This window comes from Coturnix japonica, chromosome 8, assembly GCF_054131305.1.
Source record: "Coturnix japonica strain WE chromosome 8, WE-NBRP24, whole genome shotgun sequence".
Taxonomy (NCBI): domain Eukaryota; kingdom Metazoa; phylum Chordata; class Aves; order Galliformes; family Phasianidae; genus Coturnix; species Coturnix japonica.
Window position 1 is genome coordinate 12,692,817 of NC_140670.1, and position 12,440 is coordinate 12,705,256.

At 35.1% G+C, this 12,440-nt stretch overlaps 1 protein-coding gene across 2 annotated transcripts in view; it reads left to right on the forward strand.

Moving 5' to 3' along the window:
* Window positions 1-11,524, forward strand: part of DLG5 (discs large MAGUK scaffold protein 5) — an 89,906-nt gene extending 78,382 nt beyond the window's left edge. For both annotated transcript variants that reach the window (XM_015866802.3, XM_015866805.3), the window contains 10 exons: window positions 155-319; window positions 1,263-1,446; window positions 2,368-2,516; window positions 2,677-2,847; window positions 3,374-3,570; window positions 4,293-4,436; window positions 4,617-4,744; window positions 5,457-5,566; window positions 7,361-7,470; window positions 9,691-11,524. In XM_015866802.3, coding sequence (XP_015722288.2) covers window positions 155-319; window positions 1,263-1,446; window positions 2,368-2,516; window positions 2,677-2,847; window positions 3,374-3,570; window positions 4,293-4,436; window positions 4,617-4,744; window positions 5,457-5,566; window positions 7,361-7,470; window positions 9,691-9,794 — 1,462 coding nt within the window. In that variant the 3' untranslated portion in view covers window positions 9,795-11,524. The remainder of the gene's footprint in view (window positions 1-154; window positions 320-1,262; window positions 1,447-2,367; window positions 2,517-2,676; window positions 2,848-3,373; window positions 3,571-4,292; window positions 4,437-4,616; window positions 4,745-5,456; window positions 5,567-7,360; window positions 7,471-9,690) is intronic.
* The last annotated feature ends 916 nt before the right edge of the window (window positions 11,525-12,440 follow it).

Genomic DNA, 12,440 nt, shown 5'->3' on the forward strand with positions numbered 1-12,440 from the left:
TGATACATGATCACATCTCAAGATTGAGCTTTATTTTTCTCTAAGACAAGGATAATGTAAGTTATTTGACATATTAAAAACTTTGTTTGCATCAAAAATATTTGACATTGGTGAAACATTAGCCATTAGCCTTCCATTCTTTTATTCCCATTAGTTCTCGCCTAGAACCTGTGAGTAATCATTCCACCCCTCAAGGCAGTGGAGCTGCAACTCCTGACAATCATTCCATAATTGATACTGTGAGTGAACAGGATGAAGGAACAATGACACCCCCGTCCAAACAAACTACACCGACCACGAGTCCCCGAAATTCCTTAAGGTACAGAAGAATTTTTGCCTTAATGAAGAAAATATTGTCAGAATAGATGTAAAAAGTACTTTCGTACACATTGTGACCAGGCTGAAATAAGTTAGCAGGCAAACTAGCTGGGCTCAAGGTAAAACTGCATGATTTCAGTCTGTAAGTGAAGGATCAAGTCTGCAAGGAGTGAAAGAACTGTAAAATGAGACTGGTTTAGTTAAAAGGATCTGTAAGTAACATAAAGTTTGTCTCATATGACTATATCCATAGGTAATGTATTTTAGATTTTAATTATGTAAGTATGGATGGGTTGCTTTGAGAGTAATGCCATGTATTTATTTCAGTGGAGGCTACAACAAATACAAAGAGCACAATAACATTGTTGAGTGGAGCAAATTGTCTACTACAAAACTCTTTTTCAACACAGTCACCAGCATTAGCTCTGCATTTTCACCAGTGACAAGCAAGAGCCTGCATGCCAGGCTTGTAAAACACTGCTGGCTGTCTGGAACATTGACTTGTCTTTCACATCGCTGTCACCACTGCTGAAACACATGACCCAGCACCTGACTGTACTCACATCCACTGTTTCATCTCCATAAGTGTTCTCTATGCATCAGAGAATGTTAATAGATGATTTTATTTTTTTTTTTCTGTGTGGAGGAATTCAGCTCCACACCTTTGCTTCATTTGTGTTTTCATGTCAGATGCCATTTTGTCAGACTGCTCCTCTGCTGCCATCTGTTGAACAACAAAAGAATGTAACAGAATATTGTGAGAAGGTTCAACCTCTACTACCATACCACCACCATCTGTCTCTGTTGTTGTGAAACAACATAATAACATAGGAGGCATTACTGTCAGAGTAGCCATCATATATTGTTCAGGTGGCTAGTTGATTGTACACTCTTCATGCAAGTTTTTAAATTGAACTATATGTGTTATTTCTTCCTATCAAAAGGGGCCCTGTGGACACAAACAAGAGAACCCCTGAACCAAGAACTGTTGTTGTTAAAAAATCCCAAGTGGATCTTGGGATCCAGATATGTGGTGGAAATCTGTATGGAATATTTGTATCAGATGTAGATGATGATAGTCCAGCTAAAGGACCTGATGGGCTAGTTTTGGGTGATATGATACTTGAGGTAAGTTAAGAAATCTTTACTGTCTGCAGACAAAATGTCTAGGATGGCACATAGAGGCAGTTGTACAAAGAATCATGCTGTCTTGCAATGGGAGATGTTTTGTGAGCCTGCCACGAGAACTGTGAGAATGATGCATAACCTTTATTCTGACTGCAACATATGAAGATCTGATGATACAGACCTAGGGAACTACCACCAAGAGCATAGGTTGCTTGAGTTTGAAAGACTAATGTATTCTACTTGGAATTATAAACAGCTATTCTCATCTAAATGGAAAACCTTGAATACAATTGCTGTATGTACAACAAAGGCAGGAATATGGAACATACTGTGAAACAGAAGAATATTGAGCTTAACGCAATGAAATTCTAATCAGACTTCGAGGGAGGTTATGAAATGTCTTTGACTCTACTGTCTTTATTTGACATGAGACTATTTCTCTACTTGACAGGACTGTTAAGATGCTGTGGTTTTGTTTTTTTAAATGAGCTTTTCAGATACAGGTGAACATTAATACTCTCTGAGTGTTGAGATTCTCCGACTGCGCCTCCAGTATCCAGCTGTAGATCTTTGCTTTGAAATTGTGTTTCTGACTTCCCTCAGGCAACCTTTTTCCCTTAAAAAATTATAGATTATTTCCTGTTTGAATTCTGGAGTTCTCAGTTTATGCTTCCATAATACTAAAAAGAAGTGTGAACTGTCTCTCATGGTGTATGCCAGCTGCAATCAGTTTGGGCTTCGCTTTCTATTGCAACTCCTGATAGACATTCTAAGGTGCTAACTGCTATAGTTAAGCGGCAAGATTTGTTTCTATGTAGAGTGTTCCATTACAGAAAACAGACTCATTTTATGTGTTTTTAAAGCTCACCTAATTCTTTTGTCAAGATTTGTATCACACTTAAGGGTTTTCTGTTTCTGCAGTATGGATCCATTGATATGCGAACTAAAACAGCTGAGGAAGCTTACCTCGAAATGTTGAAACCTGGAGAAAATATCAAAATAAAAACTCAGTACAGAATTGAAGAATTTAATAGGATAAAAGACCTTCCTGGAGATGGATTCTTTATCAGGTATTTGAGCTTGACTGGTAATGACAGAGTAAACTTATTAAGACAATTACTGACTGTCACAAAAGAGATTGTACATCTATTTTGCTGCATTTTAGAAATTCAAAATTACTAATTTATCCTAGAGGTGAGTTAAAGAACATATTTATGTCTTTGTTTCCAGAGCACTTTATGACCGTGTGGCAGAGGTGGAACAGGACCTAAGCTTTAAGAAGGATGATATTTTGTATGTTGATGATACTTTACCACAAGGAAACTTTGGTTGCTGGATGGCTTGGCAGCTAGATGAAAATGCTCAGAAGCTGGAAAGAGGACAGATTCCTAGTAAATATATGTGAGTGATAACTATACAAGTTACTTACCTCAGTCTTCAAAATTGTCTGACTAATGATACGTGATGTAAGACCTCTTAGCTTCTATCAGTTTTAGGTGATGTTGATTCTCAGACATCATTTTATGGGTGGCATATTTAAATACATTACCAACTCAATTTTAATGAAACTGAGTAATAAATGAAAAATGGATAACACTCATAGTTGTTGTGATAGATAATTCAAGAACAAGAAGTGAGAGTAACCACAGCAAAAATATGCTCTAGCCCAATGGCATGGCGTTTATTCTTGTAAAGTGCCAGTGTTTTTAGTTTTCTGTGAACAATTATGTTAGTGTAAGACTGCATCAACCACAACTGCACAATGCTTGGAACAGTTCAGGGACATGCAAGAATTAACATTTTTAAATAGTTACCGAAATCATATTAATTATGACTCAGTTGCATATTTTGTTTTTTAGTTCCTCTGCTTTCCTTTATTTTTTTCTTCTAATAGTCTCTTCTCCATGTTGTAACTCTTCTACTATAGGATGGATCAGGAATTCTATAGGAGACACAGCATGTCTGAGACTAAAGATGAAAATAGCTCTTCCAAGACATTGTCAGCAGCAGCACGGAGGTCATTCTTCAGAAGAAAGCATAAACACAAACGAAGTGGTTCCAAAGATGGAAAGGATTTGCTGGCTCTTGATACAATCAGCACGGACTCAATCCCATTCTTGGATGGCAAGTACATTTGTTACACTCAAGAGGGTATATTTTTGCTTTCAAATATCTGCAGCAATATATTTAACAAATAACTTACCTTTCGGGTTGGTATTCATATAAATGATAAATGTACACTTCTTGTAGGAGAAAAAAAAAAAAATGTTTTAAATAGTAAGTCAGATTGTCAAATTTACAAAAAACAAAAAAAAAAGTGGTTTTTTGTAGTTTATTCCTAAAAATTGACACTAATGCTTCATTTGCAGAGTGATGGCTTTTGATGCATTGTTTCCATCTTCCTTTCCAAGTAATCAATTTCTGTCTATGTCACTTAATCTAGGCAGAAATCCTGGGTACGCTCAAAAATCTTCAATTTGTTTATTGCTGTACAAAAGTGGTGCTGATTACAATTCTCCCTTCGAAGAACCTAACAAATTAAGTGACTAATGTGTCTTGTTCACAATTGATGCAAACCAGGAATGATTCATTTTTAAAAATAGAGGGGAGGAGCAAAGGAAAAAAGTGCAAGGTTCAGTTATTAAAAAAAAAAAAAAAAAAAAAGTCTGTCTTAAGCTGTCAGGTTGTGAAAACTGCAGTAATTGATATAGTGAGTGTTTTTGTATTTCTCAAGGCCCTTCTCTCCTGGAAAGCAGATGTGAAGTTGTTTTCTCAATTACCACACTATCTGAAGAATGTCAGGAGAATAATGTCTGCTTCTATAATTAAGTCTTTTGTATGTGTAGATTCTGCAAGTCTGGCATATCAGCGTGTACAGAAAGTGGACTGTACCTCTCCTAGACCCGTGCTTATTCTAGGACCGTTACTTGATGCTGTGAAAGACATGTTGGTCAAAGAATCCCCAGGAAAATTTTGCAGATGTCCTCTTGGTAAGTATGGGAATATCACTAATTTCTTCTGCCTTAAAAGGTAACATCTGTATGTGAATTAAATGGTAGCACAAAGGCAGAAGAAAGCAAGAATCTTAATTTACAGGCTGTTCTGTTAGTCTTGTTCTGTGCCTAAAAAATAGGAATGAGCAGTGACTCTCTTCTGATTCCATGTAACAGAGGTTATGAAAGCTTCCCAACAAGCCATTGAAAGAGGTGTGAAGGATTGCCTATTTATAGACTATAAACGGAGGAGTGGACATTTTGATGTGACAACTGTTGCTTCAATAAAGGAGATAACAGAAAAGGTGAGTCACGGTAGTTCTTGGTAAAATTTGCATTATGTAGTCACTAAGGAGGAGGGAAAGTGGAAATTTTGTCTTGACATTGTCCAGCAAATTGTTTCCCAGGACAATGAATAAAATATAATTAAGCAATTATGTATAACTGCTTAAAGATACTTTCATGTTAGCCCATCTTTGTAGAAACCAGGAATTTCAATGATCTTTTGCAGTATTATTATACGAAGTTAGAAATAAGTTTTTTCTTTTAGAGTCTCTGTTGGTTTCACCTCCCTATAAAATGACAGTTGAGTTGCTTGTTCTGTTTTGTTTCTTAAACAGTTCAGCTTAATGCAGTCATACATATAATGTGAACATAATGATCCTGGTGAGAGGTTAATTAACAGATACTAATAAAAACATATTCATTGTTTATAGCTGTCTGCCAAACCATGCAGTCTTATTACTTCAGCACTTGTTTGTTTATGATTTCTGAAATAGCAAATGAATGGGTATTTAAATTTGGGGAGAAAAAAAAAAAAGCATTGCATTTATCTCAACCTGAGTTTTCATTTCATTAATTTTTCTTTTGGATACAAATTGCTCAGTGGCTGCTAAATGTTAAACATTTAGTGTAACTTAGGTTGCTGTGATTTAAGTAGAGGAAGAAATGGAGGATTTGTGGGTGTGCTTGTGCTTTTTAACTGAATGACTATTTTTCATTTACGTTTAATCTTAGGATTGTCATTGTCTGCTTGACATCGCTCCTCATGCCATCGAACGACTCCACAGTGTTCATATCTACCCTATTGTAATTTTTATTCGCTACAAAAATGCTAAACAAATCAAGTAAGTCAGAGGGATGTTCTGTGATGTTTATTTTAAATTAAAATAAGTTTGTGTCTTTATTTCTTTCATCTTAGTAATCTTAAATGTATATCAAATGCAGAAGTTAATCCTCACAAAAGCTACCTGTGAAGCACGTGATCTTGACTTATTTTGATTGCGTGACAATTCAGTGAATCATACCAAACTGTGTGTACTCAAGGAGGTATTCAGATTCTCAAACTGCTGCAGTAAACTCTAAAATAGATATGGTTATGATTCATGATAATATTGGGGATTAAGTGAAGAGCTTCATCCTTTTCAGTGGGGCTAAGTGTGAGGATGCACCGAGTTTCCTCTTCTGTATTTTTTTTTATTGATCCTTAACCTGAATACCTTTGTTCTCCAGTAAAAACAGCTATGGAAGTCACCCTTTTTCCTAGAGTGAGTGTACTATGGTATAGTCAGGCAGTGCTCCTTAAGTAATTTCTTTCATCAATATAGCCAGTAACAGAATCTGGGAATTAGAAACCCCAGTCTTTCCCCTGATATTTTATTATATTTCTTTTGACATAAGTGAGAAAAGTGACATAATCTCCCTACATAAGTATTAAGAAGCGGTTTTGCTTTACGTCTGCTGTCTTTGTTTTGAAAGTTGAAGACTAATATTCTTGATCTTTAGGTAAATGTTGAGGACTGTTTAATAAAGAAGATAAGTATCACCAATTTCAAATATGAGCAAGACATGAAGTTTTGTGGTGTATTTCATTATGATTGTAGGATGATGTGGAATGATAAATGGAACTGTCATATCATGATATCTTGAGCCTGTTTGAAAATGGAGAAGTGAGCATTGAAGCTGTTTTTTGTGTTTTTTTGGTTTTTTATTGTAAGTGGCAGGAAGCAAAGCTTTCTAACAGCTTTCAACTAAGATGATTGGCACTTGCAAATGCCTGTTCCAGACAGCAAAGTTCTTTCTGAAAAGCCTTTTTTGTTTACAACTACTTCTATCAGCATTCTGTGTATGTTTGTGTTCGTTTTTTTTTTTCTCAGTCTTCACTTTATATTTTATATAAATATAAAATATTTTTAAAAAATCTAAAATTTTAAATATATATAAATATATAATTTTACATTTTTGTATTTTTTTAATAAAAATTTTACTTCATTTCTTACTTCTATAAGGAACAATGGTTATTTTGGGTCAGTATGTGTCTATATGACCTTTCTAGTTGATTATAAACTTTGCCTCCTCTTAAGCAAAATCCTCTACTAGGAAACCAAAGCCTGATTCAAAGAAGAGTACTACAAGTTTTTATCTAAATGAAGATTTTTTTGCCAATTCTTCGTATGTTTTTTTTTCTTATTTTATTCACAACAGTTTATATAACACTGGCCTCATCAATGTGTCTTATATAAGGTGACAGAAAAATGGACACAAATGAAATGTATATTCTCTCACTTTCCATTAGCACAGTGCTTGGTATTTTTTAATGAGCAGTACCATGGTCTGATTCTGTGTAGGGAGCACTAGTGTTCTTTCTCCTTCAGCTTGTACCCAATTTCCAAGATGTAAGGAAGACTCTTGCTTTTACAGCAAATAAAAATCTGTAGAACAGAAATAATTCTCATGCCTATGTTGATACCGCTGAACCACAGTAGATGGCAGTCTGTTCACAGCATTATAGTTGTAAATTAATTGGTTTCTCACATTCGCCAATCTAAAGGCAATTATGTGCTTCAAGTCAAATTTAAAAAAATAATAAATTTTCTTTTTCTTTCTGTTTCTTTTTTCCTTTATTTCTTTTTTTTTTGCAGAGAGCAAAAAGATCCGATCTTCCTGAGGGACAAAGTCACACAAAAACATTCCAAAGAACAGTTTGAGACAGCTCAAAAAATAGAACAAGAGTATAGCAAGTACTTTACAGGTTAGTATTTAATCAACATTTCACTAGTAACACTGTGGCAACTTATTCACTTTACACTGTAGTTTGAAATACCTTGTTTGATTCAAAGGGTGGGGTTTTGTTTTTTTTGTTCTACTTCCATATTTGGCAACCTCATGCTCTGATGTTTAATTTTACAGGGAAAGAAAATCTTGAGATATAAGTATTGTCCTTTGCTTTTATGTGTTTTGGTTATAGAAGATTACAGATTTTGTTTTTGAAGGAGAATCTGAGAATGTTTTTTTACAAGTCCAGACTACCAGAAGTACAGTGAATATAATTTGATAACGTTGAGGATTAAATTTTTTCTGTAGTTGTGTTTAAAGAAAAACAATCTAGGAACAAAAAGTTCATTTCAAGTAGTTTGAAATAATTCAACTTTAGAGGCCTTTTTAACACTTCTATATTTAACTCAAGGCTTGGACTGAAGCTAATATTTTACCAGGAAAATGCTGCTGTGTTCATAGATTGCCTGTGCTTGTTTCAGAGTATATTTTCTTGTGGTTCAATATACATTCAAAAGAGTAAGGGTGAAATCCTATCCATCTTAATGAGAATGGCAACCCAATTTAAAAAGAAGAAAAAAAAATAAAGCAGCCCCCAAACCAAACAGAATCCCAATGTCACACCCTCAAAACAATGGGATTCTTACAGAAGTATTTTGAAATATACCTGCCAAGCACAGGGGAGTGGAAGGTGGGAGGATGCATTTAGTGTAGGCTATCATGGTGTATGAGAAGCTGCTCATACTCAACAGTCAGTTGCCTTGATATATAATGGTAAGACTAATGTTAATCTGACTGATATCACACATTATCTTCTGCTAATTAAGGCAATTCATTGTATTGTAATCTCACTCTGATAGTGAAAGTGGACTCACTTAAACAAGGTACTTCATGTGCCTTCTCACATGGCTTGTGGGAGGGACCTCCCTCTGCTAGTACCAAGCATAGCAGGCTCCAGCTGTCATCAGCTTTTCCAGATGATGGTAGTCAGATAGAATTGCTGTTGAAACTGCACTGATGTGTAAGCTTGTTGAAATCATAACTTGGTGTATAAGATAAGGCTGTAGTTAAAAATATTAGGTCTATTAGCTTCTTCATGAAGCTACATGGAATACTCTTCAACCTAAACTCTGTGGCTACTTTAAGTGATGTTTTTTTTCTTTACTTTTTTTTTTTTTAAACTAATGAATCACTTGAGCTGGCTTTGTTTCCTGCACCAAATTAAAAGCACAGTTTGTAACCTAAGTTGTTCCTAAGTGCCATTAATCACCTTTCATAGACTTTGTTCTTTGCTGCATTCTGCATCCAAATTCATATGACATTGATACCTGCAGTGTATACTGCAGAGTTTTGTTTTTTTTTTACACAAGATTAAATTCTGTCTTCTCAAAACTGTAAATTACACCTCAAGCTTTGTAAACTTCTGTATGTTTCCAGAATTAATATTAGGCCAGACGCTTTACTCATGTATTTCTCAAGTCATGAAGTTCCTCACTAAAAAGGTAAAAGGTCTTTAGGGTTCCACATGTTCCCCTTCTGTGTCAGTGTTGGCATTTTACTTCTTAGAACTGGTATCTTCAGCAAGGGCAGAATGCAGGATGTTCTTTGTTTACCTCTTGAATCAGTCTTGAGGGAATTGCTTGCTGTTGGTCTTGTGTTCTTTGAATATAATTGCTAACAAGAGGTAGCAACCACAGCTGTTTTATGTAGCTGTACTTTCTGTAAGCTGCCTCATAATTTGTTTCTAATATTTGCAAATATTGCGTAGTTGCTACAGTTATAGTCTCTATGTGTATTACCACATAAATTCAAAACTTGTAGCACCGCGTGCTGAACAGAGAAGGGTTATTGTATAGTATGTTCTGACCATTTTTAGACTTAAACTGCCACCTGATGCCTCTGAAAATAGTACAGTTGTCTTAGTTGATTATAGCCATCAATTCTACTACTTCCCTGGGCTATTTCAACAGCTAGCAGAAGGGACTGTGTACTGACATTTGACCTCCTTGCTCTGTTTATTCTTATCCCTGTTATAATATTCATGCATCTGGAAAATATTGAATTGAGTAAATTAATTCTGATCTGTTAATAAACACCATAAAAATGCCCAAGACTGCTCTTTGTACTGAGTCATAACTGTTTGTTTCAGACTAATTCATTTATTTTGTTTTGGGTGGGGGGAAATCTTTTTCTGTAGGCATTGTCCAGGGAGGAGCCCTTTCAAGCATTTGCACTCAGATTATGACAACTGTCGATCAAGAACAAAACAAAGTCCTGTGGATCCCAGCTGGCCCACTGTAGATTTATTTTTGCTGTGAAACTGCTTTACAGGTGTAAATAACCAACTAACTTTCTATTCAATGGACTCTGTCCATTTCTGTCTTTATAAAGATGTGATTTCTGTTTCATGAAGGGGAACGATAACACTGAAAACAAGAAGAACCAACGAGGCATTTGAGAAGGGTAGATCACTTCACTAAGCTTGTCTCTTCCGCTGTACGTGTACACATGACAGGTTGGCATGTGGGTACAACCTGTGTGGACTTGTCCATAAATAATGAATTTAGCAATGCTGCAAAACCCTGTAGAACAACAAGTTTACAAAAACCTTTTCAAAAGTATTTGGTTGTTGCTGTTTACTTGAATGTCTTTTTTTGTTGTTGTTTTTGTTTTGTTTTGTAACTCTGTGTCCTTTCACAAAATGAGGTAACTCTCCAAAACAGAGTGAAATTCTGAATATGAGTGAATGGTTTATGCATGTGACTCTTACCTGCAGTTTTTACCATTTTTAAGCACAGTGACTTGACAGCCAGGTAATACGGGATTTTATCGGTACGACTTGGGAGAAAGTTCAGATGGAAGTACACTCCTTTACAGGGCAGACCACTGTTTGCATTATGTTAACACTTGTCTGTCAAAGATATTGTTTCTTGTCTTATGCATGAATCTGATATTTAAGTGTCATAATATAACTGAACAATCCAAACTTATTGTGTACTGAGTAATAACAACTTTTGATTGTTGGGCCTGGATAAATACAGGTGGGCAAGAGTCATAAGCTAGGCCTAGCATGCTGTGTTCTGTCACTTTCAGATAATGTAAATATGGAAAGCTTATGTTGGTGCAATTTTGCAGGGTAATTCTGAAGCTTTGTATTTCAGTGTGTAGCATTCACATAGGTGGTTTTTTATTTAAGAGCAGCCACAGGTTTAGGGCTTTGGTGAAAAGCCTTTAGAAAGGTACTGAATTGTTAATGTTTTCACTGTAAAAGTAAGTGATCGTTTAGTTTTGATTGCAGTACTTACTTATTGTACCAAACTCCATTGTATCAGTTCCCTTTTTGGTTTTTTTGCACTTCTGACTCTGTGTTCCTAACACAGGTTTTGTACCTGTCTCTTCTGTCTCTTGTGCCATGTTTTTTGGGTACTGTATTTTAATTGTTTTTAAAATATAATTTGAGTAGAACTGCTTTTCAGTCGTTGTTCCTAACATTTCATTATGTAGGGGTTTCTGGTTTCACACTAAAACCTACAGTTTTGTTTGTTTGCAGCTTGTATAAGTAAAAAAGGGATTCTTCTTGCACAGGTCTTCAAAGAAAGATTTGGTCCTAAATTTAAATTCCATTTTGCAGATGCTATTTTATAGTTCAAAGTACTATATATAGTTCCATACTATATAGAGAGAGTATTTTTGAACTGTAATACATACTATATATATATATATATATACAGTATTATTTTATTTACTATTATATTATATTGTTGTAATACTGTGTGTATATATATAAATTAAATAGAAGATGGTATGCATGTATTTGTCATGGTGAGGGACAGCAGTTATTTTTCATTTATTTCATTTTTGTTTCTTTGTTTTTTAAAGTTTGAGGTCAGAGTAGACTTCAGTGGTACAACTGAAACAGACAGGTACTGTTCTGACATGATTTTTCTGTACTAAAATAAAAATGTCACTTTGTATCAAAAAAAAAGTTAAAGAAACTGATTACTAAATAAAGGTCAATTTCTATAACTTGACTTAGTTGAGTCTCAAAATACATTTTATTTTTTGCTTTAAGTTGTATATAAATTCAAGTGTCCATCTTGAGAGAAACCAATTTTGGTTTTGTGCTTTTGCCAACCTTGTGCACTTAAATGCCAAAGACTTCAAAAAGCTGCTGGAGGCAAGAAAGGAGATTTTATGTTAGCATATTTTTAACTTTCTCTGGCCAAGTGGTATGTCAGGATTTCAAACAGAAGTTTTGTTTCCTGTTTGTTTCCTGCAAATGCAGGATTTAATGGGAGAATTAATCTATCACTGTCACTTTTAAGACTGTATCCGTGAGAGTTCCTACTCGAAGTTCAGGTAAAATCTGAAAGGTAAAACACTTATTTTTAGTTCAAAAGTATGTAGAATTCTGTGTCTCAGTCTTTATGCTTCAGATAGACCAACTTGTTCTGATAATTGAGTTATCTGAAAGTTCAAGAGGAGTTATTGTTGTACATAAATTTTTCTGCATCAGTTGCTTTATTCTCAAATGCTAAATGATCAACTTGAGCAGGACCCAGACTGGAAGATGGTCAGCCACCGGAATACCTACAAATGGCCTTCCATTTTGAGACAGGCCATGTACCTTATCTACATTTCTTCAAGAAACAAAATAAAAACACTCCCTCCAAAAAAAGCCACAAGCAAAACCACTGCAGCACCACCTTCTAACAGAGGACAAATTGAACGAGGATAGGCAGGTTTTGGCAGGTCAGTCAGTAAGAGCCATACCATGCATGCCTACTGATCACAAAGAAGTAGAGATGAAGGCTTAGTTAAGCATGAGTAAGATTCCTTTATCTCTCATTGAGTTGCCTGACGCACTATTTGATTTTATAATACTACATGATGGACCTAGATTTGATCATTGTTCAAAATAAGAACTTTATCCAGGTGTTTAAATAA